This window comes from Hippoglossus stenolepis, chromosome 12 (assembly GCF_022539355.2).
Source record: "Hippoglossus stenolepis isolate QCI-W04-F060 chromosome 12, HSTE1.2, whole genome shotgun sequence".
Lineage (NCBI taxonomy): Eukaryota > Metazoa > Chordata > Actinopteri > Pleuronectiformes > Pleuronectidae > Hippoglossus > Hippoglossus stenolepis.
The window spans coordinates 7,172,213-7,194,734 of NC_061494.1; the positions used below are offsets into that span (position 1 = coordinate 7,172,213).

A 22,522-nucleotide genomic window follows, 5' to 3' on the forward strand; every position below is an offset into this window, starting at 1 on the left:
GTATATGGGATGAATGTTGTATTCCTTTTAAAACGAGAATTCTTGGCCAGTACGTTACAGTGTCAAAGTTGAGAGTCAAATGTAGAAACAATAAGTCACAGTAAATGTTTGTTTAACCCTAAATGGCTCATTCTGTTACTGGAACTGCTCACCTCCTGGCCAGAGGACATTTGGATACATCCGTCTCATTCATGTTATTTGTTGTCACACATGTTTAGACAACACTGATCACTATTGGCCTCCATTGTACGTTGTACCCTGCTCAATTTAAGATTATGACTGAGCAGATAAACTACTTTTATGGATCTACTATACTACAATTTTCCAAAATAGTAAACTACGATAACAAATAGGTTTTATGTTACTTTGCAAAAGAACTGAGACAAAAAAGAAATCACTACATTTATTAATTAAATTACTTTAACTGGTGTAAATAACAAAAAAAAAGAAGAAAAACAGGACATACCAAAGATCTTACAAAAGGTGTGTAGGAGGTGTAGCATGTCTGCTGCTGCAGACCTCCTCTTTGCCTGAGTGCAGACTGACAAAACAATCTCTGATTTTAGGCTTTTAGTGGTTTTGTGGACAAATAGTAGTGAGAACATAATGATACACTCCATGACTTTTTTCTCTCATCCATCTACTGATAAAAACAGCACAGATCAATATGCTGTCATGTCTCTCTTGTACTCTTCTCTATTTGTATGATACCGAGTCCCAATGTTTTTAGCTTCACCCCTCTTTTTCCATGCAGACGGTCTCCAACAGTTTTTATGAGACAATGAGATGTACCGTTAATGAGATCTCCCTGTTTTACACTGTGATCACAGCATTAGCATGCAATTTGTCTCAATGTATTTGCCTCTACTCTCCACTACCCTATTATTTTTCTTTCTCCCTCACTCACACATTATGCCACTAACCAAATTTAAAGCCTCCATAATGTGGACTGATTGCCTCTTCCCCAAATGTTTATGTTTGTCTTAAATGTCTGTTTCTTAGCCAGACTTGCTTCTCACTTGGCCATTACCCGCTGCAATGAGCTTGGCAAAGCTGTCCCAGCAGAGACGCGTGTGTATATCAGACAACATAAACACAGACAGCTGTGTCAGAGGGCAGCCGATAGGCTGTAGAGACTCATTCATCTCCCTTTGTCTCTCTCTCTGTTAGGACACAGTCATTCCACCCCACCAAAAGCTGACTGTTTGTATCTCAGTTGAAAGATCAAAACACACCATTTAGTAGCTCCTCTTCAGCACAGATGACCTTTGCATCTCAACACTTCACCTCCCTCCTCAGCCCTGCCTCCCATTTTACCTCAGCCACATTGTCTCTCCTCCCGTCCCCTCTCTGTACTGTCTCCGTACCGTTTCAGCCCCACTTCAGGGCATCATTCATTCCATGCTTAAATACCAACAACAAGGATTTGTCACACAACAAAGCTGCCATTAAATTGCATTTTTGTTTGTTTTACATGGCATGGTTTATTTCCAGGAGCGAATATGATTTGATATGGTAAATTCAATTGGCTTAGCTATGAATCCCCAGTGTTTTAACTGTAAGAAAAGAAAAGGCTCCATGCATTCCTTGAGGAAATTTCAATTTCCAGATTTCCTGCATAATGGTTTCACATTTACACAGTGATACTGGGATTAGTAGGAACGGACTACGACAGGATTATTATGGATGGCTGGGTTTACAACCATCTGTTTATGACATCTTTACAATGCAGGAAGTATGAATGATCAGATCGTCTGAGCATTTTCCCCATCATTTTGAATTCAGAAAAGCATGGCTACACATTCATTACAGCTGCAGGCACAAACCAACAGTTCACCTGTAAGGCAACTTTCTGAGCAAAATCATGCTCTTCCTCTTCTTCTCTTCGACCTTTTCTCTGCAGTTGTGCCTAACTGCCTTGGCTGATTAAATGACCACACACAGAGAGCTGGGTGTAGAAATGGGAAAAGTGGAATGTGTACAATGATCACGATCAGAAGTACCAGGAATGTTGTGCAAGCATCATGAGAAAACGAACATTCACAGTTCTGTGTTAAAAGCCATCATATAGAGACATGTGCTCAAACCATAGTAGAGCATAATTCCAAGAGAAGAATGCATCACTGTATAAATACAGTTGCAGTTAATAAATATTTGCCACAGCAAACGGATAAAGAATATACTGTATGTATACGTGAGGATTTAAATAAATGCACAAAAGCATAAATGACCAACTTGAAAATGTACACAGGTACACAGTATAGACTTTTCAGATGCTTTCACTGCCTGTAATCAATGCCAACACCTTTCCCAGAGGTTCCACTCCATTTCCACAGATTGGCTGAGTTACAAGAGTTATGACAAAACAACAGGAAAAAATGAGATGCATCCTTTTTACCATCTACCACTTTTACTCTCTCTGCACTGTCTTCTTGTCCTTTCTGCTTTCTTCATCCTTGACCATCTTCACACTTCTATCCTTTCTTGTCCTCATACCTTGCTCTGCTGCCTGTCTGAGACCTCATAGGATTGTCCAGAAGCCACTGTATCTGCAATTCATTCCTCTATCCCTCATATTGGGTTTCATTTGAGCCTGTCAGTCAAGGTTTCTGTCAGATATGGACTCTCCATTTCAGAATTTTTTTTCTTCCTTCTTGTATTCTCAATGAATTCAGAGAGATTGACAGACACTCCGAAAGGGCAACTGTCAGAGGCATGCCCTCCCCACATATTGCATGAAAACCGCAGCAGTTTCTCACATACATAATATAAAAGATCTGATTCTTTTAACATGGAATGGTTAACTAAAAATATATATTTCACAACTTTGGCACCATATGCACATTTTTTGCGTATACTTTGACTTTGTAGCAGCACATCAGCACATTCCTCACTGGTGGATCCAGTGAGGATGAGTGTGAACCTGCAACATAGGATTACTGAGGCCAGAATTTCCATGCAGCATATTTCAACAGTGGTGACAGCATTTCCTCTGGGACAGAACAAGCTTGATCACTCCTTCAATAATCTGACAATATCACATTAGCCTTACTCAGAGTGAGAAAAAATTAGGAAACTACTAGTGATTTTCTGCTCATGGGTATGTTTAATGTATGCCCACAGTTCAAGCTGTAATGAATACTAATTGGTTTCATCATTAGGGCGTTCACATATTGCACTAGTGAGGAGCATATAAAGCAACAGTGAGTCAAAGCATTTTCTGATTTTAAAATATTATGATGTTCACTTGCTTGTTAGTTTTGACAAATCTTAAAGTGTTTTGCTCAGTCAATTAGCAGTTTTCCAAATGTGGTAAATAAGCCTCGCTAGGATAAATATAAACATCACAAAATAACTAAACTTACTGATGTGGTACTTCAGTATGTAGTAAACCTATTTCGCATTTAATTGTATTTTGAACAATAATAACCAAAATCATCTGCAGTGCATTTCTCTGCCTGAGCTCTATGGAGCACCATGACATCAAATATTTAACAACTGGAGTTGCTGCATTTACAGTGTAATTACAGGGAATAGCGATAATCTGATTATTGTATTATTAACAGTAAGATTTTGAAATTGAGTGGTATTCTCCTTTAACCCTTGTTGACTCGCCATGCCGCGTTCAGGTGACACATGAATAAATAAGTGGGCACCCAGGCGCTTCCCAGCAGGCACCTCAGGAGTCGCGCGGGCTACCTGAGATAACTCTGTACACCTGACACCTCTGCATAAGCATGCACAGCACCTCACATTTACTGACTGCTTAATCACTCTGATGAAATAACATGGGATGGAGAATCAGCAACAGTTGGAGTGGACCATTAGAGGAGAAAGCACAACTTGAATGAAGTGATCTCAGAGGAGATTTCACGTTTCTCATATTGTCCATGGTGCTTCCAGAGAAGTGACAGGTCATCAACGCATTAATCAACCATTATCCATCAATCAACTACTTCAAAAACTGGCCATTCGTGCGCAAATTCAAAACGCGATGCACCACACTGTGCGCCAAAGTGAAAGAGCACTACGCGTAAAAGTCACGAATTACGCACAACTATGGTTGGTAGTAAATATTACACTACACAATAAAAAACATCCTTTATGTGATGAAAGTGCTCTCTGCCGCAGTCCTCCCTCTCACATTATCGCGTCACTATGAACTTATAGCAGGGTGATCATGTCATTATCATATTATCCTACCTTCCTCGTCCGTGTCCGTCGCTGGCTGAGCGCCTTTAGATTCGATTGCCTGTCCTGCTGTGATGCGTTACCAAGTATCTGCTTCCCCCTCTCTTTCTCCCTCCCTCCCTCCCTCCCTCACTCCTTCTCTCCTCTCTCTCTCCCCTGTTAGTTTTACTCTATCACTACCGACGCCCTGGTCGTCGCTAATTTGTGTTACGAACTACCCCTGCAAAACCCACCAGGCGCGAGATAGAGCTTCACATGTGCGCAACTGCCACACGATGTCCCGTAATGTTTGCTCGCCACTCGTCGGAAACCAGGTTTAAACTCGAGCAGCTCCAGCACTCACAGATTCAGCCCCATAGCCTGAACACGTTGTTCCTCAGCAGTGTTATTCTATCAGTCTCAAAATACTCTCACACACAAATTCTGTCCGTGCATGCAATCTAAAGTTATCCATATGTTTCCCATGGTCCGGCTGCATATGTGTCAGCCAAAAGTAATGACACTTCCACGTGTAGACAAATGACCTGCAAGCTTCACGGAAGAGGCTGCATTCACTTAGATTACAGAGATGTATTTATGAGCATCATTAATAAGCTTATCAACTAATATATTGCATAGATTAAATGTGAAATTCATCATTTACCACAGGGTTCATGGATGGGAAGAGCGATGGTCAGTGTGAGACCACCACCTAGTGTTATAAATAAAAAATACAAGCAAAAAGCCAAACGTAGACAACCTGAGACACAGGGTGGAACACAGACAGGGAAATGCCCTGATGTCTGCTATAAATTACACAGCTTCAGGATCCTGCGCTATGATTTTAACAGGGTAGCCATTAGCCAATCTGAAGTTAGTTCAACATAAGCACATTTCATCAGAGAAGCAAATGATTTGACTTAAAGTATCAATGACAGGATTGGCACAGTGTGTCCTTACTAACTCCTTCAAGATCTCTGGTTCCTGAAAGCTGAACTGCTCATAAATAAGCTTTTAATCTGCACCTCACCATGAGCACATGTCAGTAAATTAGTGTTCAGTGTTATTGTTTTTCTTGAGGATGTAAAATGTTATGCAGACAGTAGGTTTATTAACTTGTCTTGGTCTTATAATTAAAACCTTTAGGGTCTTTTAACAGAATGATTATGGTCTGTTTTACAGGTTAAAGACAGTAAGATCTTTCTAAGGGGCAAAAGATGCAGGACACCGCAACTGTCAAAATACAACAGCTGTTTTCTTCCTTTAACTCAGAGGCCACGGGGCTTCTAGATGAGAATTGTGTTACAACATATCATTTCTTTAGTAATATCACTTGACTATTTGTATGTGCAGTCATGTCAGTTTTGTGAACATTTGTGAGTTGAGTAAGTTGTTCTTTGACCCATAAAAATGAAGCAATTTGACATACAGTAGGAATTGATATATGTGTGAATGTGAAAAAGAGAATTCAAATGTATTTAATCTCACATTTCCTTAAAGTGTAGAAGTGGGAAAATAATGTCTGAACAAGATTTGAAGATGTAAAAATCACCTACCCAGTGGAAAATATGATTATCTGCTTTAAAAGTTCTTTCCACTTCATTCTAAACCAGGATAACACTCTTGATATCAACGACTTCTGTTTTTATTCATACGAATGATAGATATTTGTTCCTTTGCCAATAGCTGAAAAAAATCTGTACAATTCATGAGCTTTGGGGAAATATCCTGCTACTGAGGAACAATCTGCTCACCTCTTAAAATCCTAAAAACATATTTCCTGAGCCAGTCCATAACTGAAACTGTGACAGTTATACGGTGCATTCCTGCTTTATCAAATTCAGTTATGTCTGGATGACAAATGGTGACCAAACAAGATGAAATGAGATTCTAATTTACATCAGAAAAGAGCAGTAATACGCTCCCATGCTGCCAGTTTTTGAACTGTGGCTTCTAGCACCCACACTGTGTGCTGTTAGAAAGGACACTGATCCCTTGCTGAGGACAAGACGCCTCGCTCTGTAAATATCACCGCTAAGAAAGAGACTCACTGAGGGGAAGACACTTTTTTTTTTTTTATATTAGATGCTTAAGCGCAACTGAAGGTGCCCACATACGGAGGTGGTGTGAGGGAGCAGACATACTTTCAAATGAAAACCAGTTTGAACTTCAATACTATAGGATATTATATAGTTTGCAGGTAAACAGAAAAAATATTCGACCCACAATGACTGCTGGTGTTATGAGGCCTTCAGGATGTAAGTGGTACAGCTACAAGCCTGAAAATGCAAACAAAAATGTGTCATAGCTGCAAAATCAGTTCTTCACAAGTTGTATTTATTGAAACAACTGATAAATTACCTAACAGAAAAAAAATCTGTATATTTGAAATGGGAATTTTACAATTTTTTTGCACTGCTGTATCCTGCACCTCAGTACTTGTTCTCAGTACAAGTAACATCAATATCAAATACTGTGATAAATGTTGGGTTTTTTCAAAGCATACTTATGGAGAGAGAATTGGAAACATTGAAGTCATAAAAAGAGATGAGATATAGGCTACAATGAATCAAAGTGATAATTTGCTGCTCTCTGGTGGATATTTAACTCAACTGCAGTTTAGTGTTGCGCAATGATTTGCCAATCAAATAGCACTGAAGTTTTAACCATTTTGTTTTAGGCCCAAATAAAAAGGGCTACAGGATGTAACACAACATCAAAAATAATAAAACTACAAGAATACACACAACAGTAATAAACGTAGAGGCCAACAGTGTCTGGTTTCATGACACTCTCCCTTCTACTTTGCACCAACGTATGGATACAGATATTGTTTATTTGACATATTGTTAAGAGGACAGCGATATTTCAACTTTGGAGATATTATAACTTTGGATTTTTCCCTGCTTGGCAGCCAATGCAGTATTATTTTTCACCTCCTACACACACAGCATCTCTGATCCCAAAAGCTTGCTCCAAGACAGAGCAGTTTGCGGAGTGAGAGACATTTAAAACTTTATGAATATCAATGTACGATGCACTGTATTACCCATAGTAGTTGCAAATACACACAGAGACAGAAACCATGTTAGGTAATTGATAGTTGGTTGGTAATGGGATAGCATTGGAATGTGCAGTGTAGGCCAAACTTACTGGAAAGCTACAACAATGACAACCTCATTAGGTAAACTGGCTATCTTTCACTGCCATTGTAAAGGTAACCAGTTTGGACTTTTTGTTTTACTCCACTTTATCAAACATGTACGATAATGATCATATTGGAATGGTAATTTTGCCCTCTGTGCGTTTAATTTACAGAACGTACAATTATTCCAACTTTTCGTACCTGCAGTTTAAATAGGCCATTAACCCTATGTCTGTGATTACGCTTGTTTTGATGATGTCTGTGATTATGGATCATGTGTCTGTCTGTGTTTTAGGCATCTCTTCTCACGTGGCGTCTTTCCAGCTAATAAAAATGCATCTGAATATTTGCTATATGTGCTTCATGAAAGTATAATTATTTTATAAACAATTCAACTGTTGTGTCTGTGCTGTTATTGATTTCTTAGACATGACTCATGTACAATAATATCCCCCCCAGAATTAGATCATTTCAAGCCTCTCTGGTATGATACTTGAACATTTCCCATCTGGCAACGCAGTTCAAACACATGGTTCCTTGTCGTTAGTGAACAACCTAATGTTCAGTGAACCTGCCAAAGTAGTAACAATGGCTAACAACACACCTGTGGACCCTGAGAGGAAGGTAACTCAGCCAAACGTTCTCATAACTAACACCATGTTTATGCTAATATTGGTAAATGCTACATTAGCTGAACAGGAGTTATCACGTAAAATAACCGTTATCATGTCAAGAGTGTAGCCTGGTTAGCATTAGCCAACAAAGCTGCTGTTTCCTGTTGTGTTGTTAGCAAACAGCTTTGCCTCAACAACTTTATAAAATCTTCACCAAAAAGGTAAAACCTACCTTTTAGTGTTTGCTAGAGGCCTGTTGGTATTTGACAAATGGCTGCTGTGACTTTTTAAAGTGGCTTTGCAATAGTTCCCATACGTGGCAGCCATGTTGGCTCGTCACAGCAGAAACACACAGGTGTAGATAATGACAGCAGTGATGGCTGTGTCCTATTTCGATGTGTCAGTGGACTTTACACGTGAAGCTACGAGGAATTCACTTGTATTTGGGATGGAATGCTGCCATTATATATAATAATAACTGTGTGTGTTGTAAAATTGTCCCGTTATAATACTGCAAGTGATTTCCTCTCTTAATGACCCTGTGGAATGGGTGGTATTTAACTTTTATATAAATAGCCATAATGGACCAAAGGCTGGCTCACTTGAAATAGCACAAAAAAATATTCTCGTAAAATCTAAGTGTGTAATTATATCCATGTAAACAGAAATGTCAAGATGTTGCCATTTCTCTATGTGTAATTCTTGCCTATCTCCAATCTTGCATTGCTGGTTTATTGTCAGATTTATGGTCCTAATATCTGCAACTTATTTTTATGAAGCGCCATAGCAGTGCCAGAGACTTTGTATATGCTACAGCCTCACAAATCATGATAGTGGTGATTTATATAAAATATTGTGATTAGGTGTTCTGACTATAAAGAAGATTTGCAGAAGTTTGATGAAGGTCCCTCTTAGGGTTTTGGCTTCGTGACAGTGAGCAGATGTCCCAAAAAGTTTTTCCCCTTTAAACTAATTGGTATTCATTTCTAAAACTGCAAGCCTTAGAGGAGACCTGTAGCAAAACATGATTGAAAACATCATATTTATTAGAGCCAAGTATATGTCCTCTGAACCTCCTTCTGACATCAAGCAGTTGTAGCTTTCCGCATCATGTGAGCGAGGTCCTTTTGTGTTTTGAGCAATGTGGTGGTGTGCTAATGACTCCCCAGCTGTCATCTGGGAGAAGGTGGTGCCAAAATGTGCAGGAGGGTGAAGAAAGCTCAGCCTATTACACTTGCGCCACCATGGCAGACTCCCTTGGCAGTCATGAATACCTAGACAATTTCTGGCCTAGGTTAATGTGCACCCCTCTTAGGGACAGTTCCCTAACACCTTTGGACGGACTCACTGCAGGACCGTGCCAAGTAGCAATAGGCTTGCAGTATCCTTCCCAGTGTCCCATCATTCTTCTCTGCTAAAGGTGTGTCTTCTGTCTGCTCCACAGAGCTGCTCATGCAGATACACTGCTAAGCTCCTTTTAGTATTCAGGAAAGGCCATTAGTAAGAGACAATGGAAGTATTTGTGGTGGCAAGAGATGATATAGAGGATGAAAAGAACAGTAGTAAAAAGAATGAAGTGATGATTTGCATGGTGAGAAGTTTCTTGTCACTCCCTGAGTTGGTGCATTGATATCAAATCTCTAATGATAATCACTCACTCTGAGGTTTCAACATTTTTTCCCCTGTTGAAAGGATTTTTTCCCCCTCACTCTTGTCGAGGGTTAAGGGCAGAGGATGTCACACCTTGTTATGCCCTATGAGGCAAATTGTGATTTGTGAATATGGGCTATACAAATCAGATTAGATTGTTTGTAATAAGTTAGAAAGTCAGACATTGTTCAACGAGTCCTGACATGATTATAGACTTTATATAAAGATGGATGACATGAAAGCTCCCCAAAAGTGAAGCCAAAGCCTTATGATCACCACCTGGTGGCTGGCTGCAGCATAGGTCATAAATCCTGCCTCTGTGTTAGCACATGGAACATGGAACAAACAAAAAAGGGAAATTACATCTTTCTCAAAGCTGGATTCTGTCATTTGAAGTACTTCTTATCTCTCTAATGTGTGTCCAATTGTTCATGTCTTCGATCAGCAGCTCCATCCCCCAGTTAATATTGCTACTACTGAGCAGCATCTGGCCCCAAATGCACAGAATGTCAACATTTGAATCTGTGCTCGTCTTGGCTTCATTCCTGGAGAGTGGGATGAATTGGAGACACGTCATCCATTTTCTCTGCAGTCTATGGTTTTAACATGACAGGTAAAAGACCTGCAACACATGTTTCCACTGAAGACATTTTTGCATGTAAGAGCAGGAAAAGCACAAGCATAAATTATGGATATAATGATGCCTGAATCCATTAATGCTATCATACCTTTGCTTTTCCTTGCCAAAATTATTATAAAAAGGCCTATTGTGTCAGCCACACTGACATTATAGGAGGGAGGCAATATGAAACCTCACATTGAATAAACAATAATTTGATAATAATTAAATTCTAAGAGCAAAACAATCCAATAATGTTTGTGTAGAATCCCCTAATTAGTTTTTCATGTTTCTCATCTGCATGTTGAAATGTTTGCATACAAACTAAGGAGAACAAATATTTCTTTTATAGAGAAAGTGTTGAAGGAGATAAATACGGTAACTGATGGAGAAGAAGAGAGTGGGTAAAGCTGACTCTGGGTTTCACAGCCGGTGGCTGCATGGGCAGACTGGACTACAGTCAGTGATAGTTAACCCAGCTGCCCTCCAGTTTGTAACATCCAGCATTGCAGAAATGTAAATTAGAATCCCTATGAGCTTGATGAACATTTGTTTCTTTTAAATTCATGAATAACAAATACCTGATATTGAGCCACGTTATTTTATTCCCTTTCATTTTATTACCCTATTTGCATTACACTCAAGTATGTGTGCAACAACATAAAAACAGAGCATTCTCAAATGTGTGAACTTAGCCTTGTTTGCTATGACAACCTAATGCGTGCTCAGAGCTGCTTTAATGATCAAACAGGCCTCAAATACAATGACCCCCCGATTCTAATGAGGCACTTTTTGGCAAGAAATTGTGAAATCTTGGAGTGTGGCACGGATGCACAAATGTATTTCGCTTTTTTTTTTAAATAGAGGAATCTACATCAGAGTATAGAAAACTAATTTCTGACATCAAAGAACTTGTAATAGAAACGATCAAACGACTTCTTGCATTTCAGAGTTAATTGCACTTGTACTGTCTAATGTCATGCATCCTGTAAAGCAATTTCCGATTTCATTCAGTGTATGTGGAATTGGTTGAGGCCTTGTATGGGCATGTGGAACATAAATCACCTCTAAAAAGCATGAAGGGCAGTAACTTGATGCTGTTTGTGATGACGGGGCCTTTGAAACTGAAGTGGCTGACCATGCAGCAGGAGAGTAATACATCTGAGTTGGGGTTTGACAGACTTAGATGTGATAACAGATGGCAGGTTGAGTTCCCATGAATAACAAGGAGCAGGGTAGACCTTGGCTTGTTTCTTTAGAATCATATTAAAATAGAATTACTCTGTGCTGTTTGGCTTGAAAGTAGAGATCGTAATTTGCTCAGAGGCGAGAGGGCGCACATAGCTGTGTTTGATACTCACCCTGCTTCTTCCCTTATTTTACCTTATTACACACGCTCAGGCATCCCATTCTTAATGAAGTTTTACCATTGCCGGGGACTCAAAATTAGAAACACACTTCCGCAATAACTTTAATTGGACTTCTCTGCAAACACAGTGCTGTTTTTGTTTGCCTTTCTTTGCTCTTGGTTTTACCTTTGTGTTTGTGTGTGCGTGTTTATATTCATTCAGTTTGTTCAACATTTTTAAATGAGGTTTATAGGATATGTTTTTGGCTTTATTACGGAGGCAAATCCAGTAGATAAGTGGAAACATGGGGAAAGAGAGGGGAGGGTACGACCTCTGTGAACAACCTCTAGAACACTAAAGCTAAGCTTATTAGCTTAACATATTAACTTATTATATGATATTATACCATATGAAACTGTGCCACCTTGCTTTATCTTCTTGACAAAGTGCACCTTTGTTAAGTCCACAGACTGTGTAATCATGCACAGTATATAAAGATGGACAACATGACAGCTTCCCAAAAGTGAAGCCAAAGTGTCTTTGTTGCCACCAGGTGGCTGCCTGCGGTATAGGTCATAAATCCTGCCTCCTTGATGTTTGTGGATGGGACAGGGACCAACCTAAAAAGTCAAGTACTCGTCAAATAATTTTTTGTCAAAGATGGTTTCTGTCATTTTAGGTCATTTTAATCACACTAGTGTTTTTTCAAGTATTAATGTTTCCATTAAGATTTAATTATTTATTTGATTCCATAAATACAAGACAAAATATCATGATTGACAGCAGAGACTAACTCACAATTGGTCAAGCATATATATCCGCTGCACCTCGCTACGGCAGCTCCATCCCCCGATAGCAGATACTGCTTCAAAATGTCTAAGATGGCAGCGTTCCTATCCAGGATATTTTGACTTTCTGGATAGTGGGAGGAAGTGGAGACAAGGCATGAAACTCTAAAATTACAAAGCTTTTAGCACAAAGCTAGTGTCATGGGGCCTTGTTAGGATTTTTCTGACCCTGGTGTCATTGCAGTTTCCCATAGGTGATCATAGAATTTAAGGGGGTTCTCACAAATTGTCTTTGCTCTGGACTTATGTCATGAACCGTTCTCAGGGACCCCCTCTCAGCTCGGGGCCCCAGGCAGTTGCCTGCTTTGCGTACCCTGTTGCAATGGTCTTGCATACAGATAACTAAATCATTTGAAGTCCCAGTGCCGACAGTGTCAAACATTACTGCATACAAATACATTCTCAGGGCCTGAAGCAGCAATTAGACTCTAGTGACTGGTTGAAGGTAATAGCGGCGTCATCACCGACCTTTACCGAATTTGCAATATCACCGAACTGAGATAGGATTCAGGACCTGTGTTGTTCAATAAATTAGAGAATCGTACTGTTTCTCAATAAATGTAACGATGGACAACAGGAGACAAAGGCCACTTGTAGCAGCTGTAATCAGTCATTTCTCAGAGCACTTTACTTTAGTGTTCTTAAATTACACTACTTCCATCCAAAAATCCATTTTAATGTGTCTCTCTTCCCTGCTTATTAAAAGGAATTGAGATGTTTCTTTTTTATGATAGTTTGGAAGGTAAAATTATGCATTCAGACCTCAGACAGAACGATCACAGTCACATGAACTGAAGCAAGTTTACTTACCAGATCTCAACGTAAGGCCAAGGACATCTTGTATAATGAGAATGTCATTAGACAAATTATACTTTACATGTAGTATGCAAAGGGTCATCTATAAGCACAAGCTAAAATATCACTTTGATGTTCAATAATAGAGTTAGAAGTCCACACACACACACACAGGCACATTTTCAGTTATTTCTCTGTATCTGAGCAAACCTCTGCTTATGTGGATTGATAATGTTGGTATTTTCTCGGCCTTGCAGATTAAACTATGCTAACAAGACAGTCAGGGTGACCCTGCTATTATACGTTTCATTTATAAACTATGATGCAAAGTCATTATTGCTTAGATTGCAGTCCTTGGTGACTGATTTTCTTGTATGAAAAGTGCACACATAAAAATGATACTCAGGAGAAATGGTGAGTGCACAAGGCACACAACACAGGACTTGAAACAGATTTACGTCCTGAGGCCTGCAAGGTTTTGATCGTGGATCAAAAGCATTGTGATGAAAGATGTGGGCGATTTCAGTACAAATCGTAATAAGGTAAACATGTTGTGTTTAACACTTTTGATATTTAACATTTCATTAGAATTTCGAGTAATAACCCTGTCTCCTAAGAATTACCCACAAGCATTGGGGCAGCTGTGACTGCTGAGGTAGGGTGGGTTGACCCCTAACCAGAAAGTCAGTCTGCATGGTGAAGTGTGCAAATTGCCCCTGACGGCTGAGCTGAGAGTGTATGAATGGTATGTGACAGAAGTATGTGTGTGTCTGTCAATGGGTTAATGTGATTTGTACTGTAAAGCACATTGAGTGGTTGATAAAACTAGAAAAGCATTATATATATAATATATAAATAAAGTCATTCAATCAAGAACATTTGTCTAATCAGTGATTACAGTTGTCAACAAAATCTTATTAGGAAAACAATTGTGTTCATAACTATCATTACTTTGGGGCTTGTTTCTAGTTGTCATGTGGATGGCGGAGGGTTGATGTGGTGGATGGGGCTGACAGGAAGGTGTCAGCTGAGTGAAAAGTGTCTGTGGCAGCACTTTTCACCTGCTTGAATATGATTTGCCGATCCTAGTCAGCTGGTAGCCAGGCAACCGGTGAATGAGCTAGTGGAGCATGAATTAATTAGGTGATAACAATTATGAGCAATATATCATTTGGATTGTTTAGAAAGTTTGGTGCATTTCACATTGAGTATTTTTCCCATTTAAAAGAAAGCAATACGTAGGAGTGATTAAAATGAAATAAAAAAAATGTCCCTGTTGTCCTCGTGTATCCAAAGTGAGGTTGTGAGGTTTTCTTCATGTAGAAGTATACTGTACAAGACATAATGTATATAATTGTCTAAATTCCAATAGAGAGTGGTGGCAGGGTGACATGGCCATTGAGACGTGGAGAACATGATGTGGAATCACCAGTAAATCGTAGACTATGTACTCAATAACAAAGCAGCCCTAGGTGAATCAATACATTTTCTCACTCAACAAGAAAGTAGGCTACATCTCAAGGGTAAATCAATATTTTTTCTCTTGCCCTTATTTAAATAAAGAATTTTGGATCTACTCTAAAATCTCAATGATTTTTTTGCTTTAGGTGTTTAAGGGACTGATCAATGACAATATTGTCACTTGCATGAAATTATTTGCTTATCAGGGAAGCTGCAGCACTCGAGCCAGTCATTAGGAGAGAGGTCACACTTTGTGTGTAAATGTTGTCTGTAAATAACAGCACGGGAAGACTGTGTGACTGTTTATGGACATTTCTTCGCAAACATCCTCAACGTGTTGCGAGCGCGTGACATGAATAAACCAGCCCTCCAAAAATCTGCAGTGATTCCAGCTCTCTCGGCTTTCCCTCATCGGCTCAAAGACAAGAGATGTATCCATGCACCCAGAAGTAAAGCCATCTCTCTGCTTTAGCTGTCCAAGAACTCACATTACTGTTAGAAATTATGACACAAAATAACCCACAGTAGGCCTGGGACAGATAAAAAGAGCTGAATCTTCCTATTCTTGTTGCGGTTTAATATTTCAACGCAGTGTGTCATTTTCAAAGGCAGAACTAATTGCTGACATTAATTATTAATTTCATTTTTGGCATTAGCACTGATCAGTGTGATGATGATCTGATTAGTCAAGCTGTATTATGCTTCGAGACACAGAGCAAGATCGTGAGGGACAAAACTCTCTTTTTAAAAGGAAAGAGATATTTCTTGAAATCTATACATTTTTAAAATGATCTTTATATCACCTGACTTCTCATCTTTGCACCTGTTTTGAAACATTTAACACATAAAATGGACTGTGAATAGTCTGATTTTATACTACTATTTTCTAGTCTTAACAGCCACTCAAAGCACTTTACAAGTCACATTCGCCTGTATGCACCTACACCTGCATTCATACAGTGCCACTATATGCAGCAGTTTTCTATCACATACCATTCTAACACTGCTGAACAGCCTTCAAGAATTCAATTTGAGGTTCAATGATCTTGCCCAAGACACTCGAACCACCCAAGGTGCTTTTGACAGGTGGAATGACCATATCTCACAGACACAGAATCAATGATTAAGAATAAACAAAAAGACCTTATTTCACAGCCATCCTCACTGTGATACTTCACACATGCGATCAGCCACACATATCTTGTTTCATTTGAATTGGTATTTTTTTATTCCATGTTCCAGGTACGGTAAAGCCCATCCCTAATTAGACCAGGGTTCACTATTTTCTTCCATATTAAAACCCCATCACAGATGGAAAATATTCTGGAGGCATATGTACCTTTACTAAGGCTATTTTTTTCACACTTCTTGAAAGAGCAACACAAGAGAAATGTCTTAGAAAGATATTTTCGCAAAGTCAACAGAATTCCCACACACCGTGATCATTTTAATGGATGAATCTGGAAAGTTCTCAGGGACCCCCTGACAGTGTGCCACAGACACTAACACCCAACTAAAAATACGGTCTAGAGAGCAGTAAGCAGGGACCAGGACCTATTGTTCGTTTTACTGCTGCTAATCAATATCGTTGAGTGTGTTGGATGTGGAGAAAAACCTCACCATGGCGTGCTTCACAATTTATGAGAGCTTGTGACAGCTGACATTTTAATCTCAATGTGGTTTGGTCCACTGAAGCTGTTTCACATCTTAAATTGAACCCCTGTCTCTCATTACACGGTGTCGACATCTTTGTCGGACAGACGGGAGGAAAATTTGATTTCAGCACAACAGGTCAGGGCCTTCCCTTTTGTTTAGATATGTCACATTTAAGTAAAAAGTAATATGTGTCAAAAAACTACAAAGAAATTGTAAGCAGAATGGAAACCTGCTTCAAGCCAAACGTTTGATCTTCATGTGGGGCAGCACTGTCACCTCACAGCAAAAGGGTTCTTGTTTTGGCAGGGGCATTTTGCATGTTCTCCCCATGTCTGTGTGAGTTTTCTCCGGGGACTCCAGCTTCCTCCCACAGTCCATAGACATGCAGATAGGAGTTCGATCAATTGGAGCTTTTAAATTGACCATTAGGTGTGAACGGTTCTCTCCATGTCAGCCCTGTGATACTCTGACAACCTACCCATTTACTCCAGCCCCACCACAACTCTCAAAAGGATAAGCGGTCAAGATAATTGATGGATGGTCATCATGTGCTATCAGTTAAGTGTTTTCACCATAAACAGCACAGTATATCATGGGAATCTTGTTGAGCATTATCTTAACCATGATCTCTAAAGAAATAATTCTCTTAATTTTGCCCAAACCAAATCATAATTTACTTGAAGGGAACTTTGGACTCAGGGTCTTCTGTAATTGCAGTGAAATGGTGTATTGATCTCTCTCTGCTCTTTGCTTTGGGTGATTAAAAAAATCCACTCCCAGGCAGTGATTAAACCAGAGTCTAATTCCAAAATAAATTGAGTTTAACATATACTCTGGATGAAATTAGCTGGTGCAGCTCTCTGTCTGCCTACCCAGCCTTTTTAAACCACACTGTAGGCTATGTAAAAAGAAAAACAGCGTAAACAGAAACAAAAGATTAGCAAAGATTAAAGAAAGGTTACAAAAACATTGTGTTGTTTGGCAGAATTCGATTTTTTCATGCAGCGTACCTTAATAATCATTTAACAACCACTCCAGATTGAGTGTGAAATGCCCCGCAGTTTGGTGGAGCAAAATTGACATGAATGTAATTATTTTCCCTTCATAATTGAATTTAGACGTTTATGTAACTTGATGTTTTCTGTGTGAATGTGACTCTAAGTGTTCGTTTTAAATTTCTTGTACCCCTAACTACTAACTTCAAATTAAGACATTTTATTAATTTCTCCTCTTACAATTGAAATTAATTAAAAAAACAAAAACAATTAAACAGTGTTTCTGAATTCAATGCACACACAGCTACAGCTTCACTTGGTCTGTGATGGTTGATTTGGAAAATTGTATTACTATGGGTCCCTTATTCACAAATCACAATTTGCCTCACAGCAAGTGACAGGTAAAAATCTGTATCATCCTCGACTGGAGCAAGGAAAAACTACCCCATGAACGTATGTGTCCTCCTGGACTGAAACTGGGTGATGATTCCACATATGCACAATAAATGTATGTAAAATGGATACATTCCAGGCAGAGAATGAACAGGTGACGGTTTGGCTATACTTTTCTAAAAGGGATGGATGAAATCTTGAGCTAAATAGCAGTAAAAATATGACTCCTTATCTTTTGAACGGTTTGGGGTTGCGCTGTTTGTGAAGTCATTCCACAGATGATTTGGACAGAACCTTTTCTCGTTATCTGAAGTTGCCAAGAACAAAAAACACCAAGTTCATGAAGGTGATAAGATGACAAAATTGTTTTTGGATGACTTTCCCCTTTTATTGAGAGTGCCACACTGTGGATGAGGGATGCCTCACGACGCCTACGATTCTGAGTATGTATCTCTCCACTTTGGGGATTTGTTGAATAATAAGACATGTTTGACAATTTTGGCTTGAGCGATGAGTCAGATTTTTAGTTGCTAATTATAGCACTACCAGTGGATAAGAAATAGTGGCGTTCTTCTTTCTGCTGTCTTTTTCTGAATAAAAAAGGTGAAAATAAACTTCAATTCTTTCAGATATACATCTCATTCATCCCGGGATACAATGTTCCGCGAAGGAGTTTGCTATCACATGGTGGGTTTATAAAGCAGCATCAAACTTTACACTCCCTTAGGTAGATCAGCATGTAAAAATGCTGCCCACATTCTACCATAACTCTGTATATAAAACACGAAAGAGGAATGTTTTCCTATAAAATCTGACCAAAAGGGTAATGAGACGTCCAATAAAGTCTTGAACTCAGGGAGCAATGGACCAATCCCTCTGTAGCATGATGAGTCACTCTGTCGCAGAGACTATCCTCTACAGTGAATAGTACATGCGCCCGTACCCATGGAGGTGATTAGGCGTCCTCCGTAACGATGCATTCAAGGTTGATTTATTGAAGTACAACCTACTTTAGAGTGTGCCATATGTCTAACTTTGCAGTGTATTCACAACCTCGGGGAGTATGACTCACGGTGCGCTCTGCAGAGAAGGAAAAACAAATCAGGCATGCAGGTCAAGGAAACATAGAAAAATCTAATTGTAATTAAAGTAGAGATGAAAAAGAAACATATACCTCTCTTACATAAATCTTACAGTAGGTTATGTATGTTTTTTCACAACAAAGAACAAGTCGGCTTGGTGTTAACCAGAGAGACCAAAGTGATACTAAGTGATAATAATTACGTTTTTGTGTGGTTCTGTGCGGATGCTCCCTGACCGGAGTGAATCCTGAGAACTGTGATGCTGGGAGTTAAAACCTCATTGATAGCTTTAAAAAAACATGCCACGCTCTCTTAAAGCTGAAACGTCTGATGGCTGCCAGGAAACTTTGAAGTTGGATCTCACCCCCCAACCTGCCACTGTCTCTCTTCTCCTCTTGTTTTGTTTTGCTCTTATTAGGGAGCTGGCACAGACTTCAGGCACATTAGCTCGAACTCGACTGCACGAAACAAAAGAACAGATCAAAACCTCTGTTGTGTGTCTGGGTGTGTGTTTGTGAGTGTGTGCGCGGGTCATCTTAGTAACTATGTTGCTTGGATGCTCTATTAACAACTAAGAATACACTTTTTTTTTTATCAGTGCATCTGCAGTCAGTCTCCAGCTTGCCAGGCCTCTGACCTAGAAAGGCAGCAGAAAAGTTTTTGGGTCAGTGGCTTTTTTCCATGATGGTCTCTCCCTCTCTCCAGTAACACACATGCAGTAGCCCTACATACACTCAGACACACAGTTACACACATCTTGGACTGGCAGGTAACGCAAAAAGGCCAGTTTTAGAGGGCATCAAAAATTCATGTGAGTGTATGAAGTGCTGGCTAGGTTTCCCTGCGCTCAGGTATGCTGCTGCCTGTGCTCCTTTATCACTGTCTGGCTGTATGGGCCCAGAGGCACTGGATTTCTTTGTAGTGGTGTGATTGGAGAGTGTGGGGAAGGGCCAGCAGGGAGCAATGGCTCCCCCCTGAACTAGCCTTCTCTTGGCACAGTAATGTAATATCATGCATCAGGCTGAGTGTTGAGGCTAATGCCTCCGTTGATGGATTAGTTCCAGCAGCTGTTAGATGGTTGTGACAATGAGCGCATACCCATGGCCGCGCCAAATGGGTGGTTCTCTGCGCTGTTACTGTCACATTTACTGTGACTGCTTCATTATTTATGAGGATTTATTTGTGCGGGAGCAATGTCTCTTGCCTTCAGATGAGTCAAGAGGCATTTCAGTTCATAGCAGTATTACATTACTGGACACCAGGGCTGAACTCAGTCATCTGGTTCTGAGGTCCTGTTCCCATGTGATTAGAGAGAGAGAGAGAGAGAGAGAGAGAGACTCACACACTTGGTAGAGAGAGAGAGAGAGAGAGAGAGAGACGGGAGAGAGAGAGAGAGAGAGAGAGAGAGAGACTCACTCACACACTTGGTGACGCTCACTGTCTCTCCCTCCTTACTTTGCTCTCTTCCATCACTTTCCCTCCTCTCCAGCTCACAGAAAACTCCAGCCCACATCCCACTTACAGTAATTGATTGATGGAGTAGCTGGGGGAGACTTTGACTCGATAGAGGAGCAGGTTGTCAGCCACACAGTTGCAATAAAAAAGAAAATCGCCCGAGGTGCCTGAAACAGAGGCACAGTAGGAACGGAGACGGGCACCGGCGAGAAGGAGGAGTAAGAGGAGGAGGAGGAGGGCAGACTGCTTCAGCTTGGCCGAGTCGCGATGGAGACGCGCGGCATGAGTGATTAGCGAGCAGCCGCTTGTGGAAAGCGCAGGTTTGGTCAAGGTGGAATACAAAGTGAGGATCATCCAGAAGTTACCGGAGCCGCATTCATTCCGTGTCAATACGCGGATTATCTGAGAATCATGAACGTGCCGCCTCCAGACCGCAGGAAAAACATGCGAGAACTGGCTTTGGAGATTGGTATCCGAGTTCTGCTCTTCGGAGTTTTTGTGTGAGTACGACAGAGTTGTTTTTTTCTTCCTGTTCCCTGAGAAATGTAGTGAGGCTTCGTCTGCAGTGATCCCGACAGTGTGTTCAGTTTCCTGCCTGAGGTTTTCCATGTGCTTGGTGGTGTATTCAGGTTGTTTAGCCGCGGTGTGGTGCTGGACGAACAGGTCTCTGCTGAGCCGCAGTTCAGCACCATGGACAGATCTCTATTAAACCGCTATAGGACGGCGGACACACGCCGCGTTAACAGGTTGTAAAAAAACAAGTTGAATATCCGGCAGCATTTTACTTCATGTTATAAATCATCATGTGTTGCCATTATAGGACGATAAGCTCATAATGTTATTTTTCATTAGAGATTATTAAATTGTTAGGTAAAGAGATCGATTCCATAAGAAATTGTGCTAGAGGGGAAGTCTCATTAGGTGATGTTTATACAAAGTACTTGTACATGACACAGTGAGAAGGTTGTTCCTCACATGTGCAGCCTTTACAACTAACATAATATTAACGAGTAATTGTTTTTTCTAGCCTGGAGGCATATTAAACCTCGTTTGCACCATGATTGTGTTTTTTATTAATTTGCTGCTTAATGTGTTTTGAAGAAAAAAAAATCCTGCTTGCTGAAAGGACTCACCTTGCTTTGGCTTTCACAATATCTCTGAAAGACAGAAAACCAAAAATCAGCCCATGTGATATGGATTGTGAAAACTGCCTGCATATATATATATATATATATGCACATTAATATTGCTATCTGGTGTAGGTCTGCTAAAAGGGATATACATGATGATGCTGCACATTTACAGTGTCTGACATGGGCAAACTCAACTGGAGGGATCTGACCAAAGAAGCGATTGGGGCATCTTGTTTTGTTTTTGTGTGTGTGTGTGTGTGTGCGAGGGTCTGAAATATCCATATTTCTTGCTGATTTGCTGCAGCATGTCAGTGCTGGAGGCCATACTCAAAAAATTGAAAAAAACAATTTCACAAAATATCATATCATCAACTAACTGCTGTACTCTACCACAGAAGCCTCAGCCACAAAGTCCTTGATCACTGTAATGAATTGAGTTTTACTACGCACATTTCCTCTTCTGTAGTCTGAACAGAAAACTAAGGCTAATAAACTGTGTTTGTTATGGAGCCCTGTCTGTAAACTCAATCTGCTTTAAACTCACAGCAGTGCCCCTAAACTGAGATTCATTTGGTTACACAGTGACATATACAGTATATACTTCTCCTATGTGACCACGTACAAACACTTAATGCAACAGTCTTCATGTTTAAACACACGCACACATGTCATCTTGATACCAGAGTCTAGACATTTTCAATGGGGCCTGGATAGAGATAAATATTGCTGTAACAAGGAGCCCTAATTCCATTATTCCATTCTATTAGTCCAAAGATGCATCATTTCACTCTGATATCCTTTACTGTTTACAAATAATGTTTCAATCATGTATCTTGACAGAGGGATCTTTTGCTATCACACATTTATTTGGGGCTGGAAGTAATTGTTATGTTGAGCCCAGCAGATCAGAGCGAGTCGCCGTCTGGCCCTGAAGGGCAGCAGTTTTCTGTTCTTTTCTCACCTTCAAGCCTGAGGTGAAGGCAGGATAATTGGGGTCAACTAGAATCTGTAGGTTTCTTCACTGGAGGTGTAAAATACATTTTTATTAAGCTGTCACTTTTTTTGTGGAAGTGTAGTCCAGTGTAGTTTCATTTTAGGGAAAGAAATAGATTTATCTGCGTATCTGAACCATTAAGGCTCTGTCTACACTGCAGATA

The 22,522-nt window shown here is 40.0% G+C and overlaps 2 protein-coding genes across 2 annotated transcripts in view; one reads left to right on the forward strand and one right to left on the reverse strand.

Annotated features, from left to right (window-relative positions):
• The window catches only part of cdh23 (cadherin-related 23), a 158,673-nt gene extending 154,383 nt beyond the window's left edge, over positions 1-4,290 (reverse strand). Inside the window, exon 1 of the mRNA XM_047342361.1 lies at positions 4,204-4,290. The gene's annotated coding sequence lies outside the window, so the exon portion shown is untranslated. The remainder of the gene's footprint in view (positions 1-4,203) is intronic.
• Positions 4,291-20,232: 15,942 nt separating this feature from the next.
• The window catches only part of plpp4 (phospholipid phosphatase 4), a 48,007-nt gene continuing 45,717 nt past the window's right edge, over positions 20,233-22,522 (forward strand). Inside the window, exon 1 of the mRNA XM_035171692.2 lies at positions 20,233-20,732. Within this exon, the coding sequence (XP_035027583.1) occupies positions 20,644-20,732 (89 nt within the window). The 5' untranslated portion in view covers positions 20,233-20,643. The remainder of the gene's footprint in view (positions 20,733-22,522) is intronic.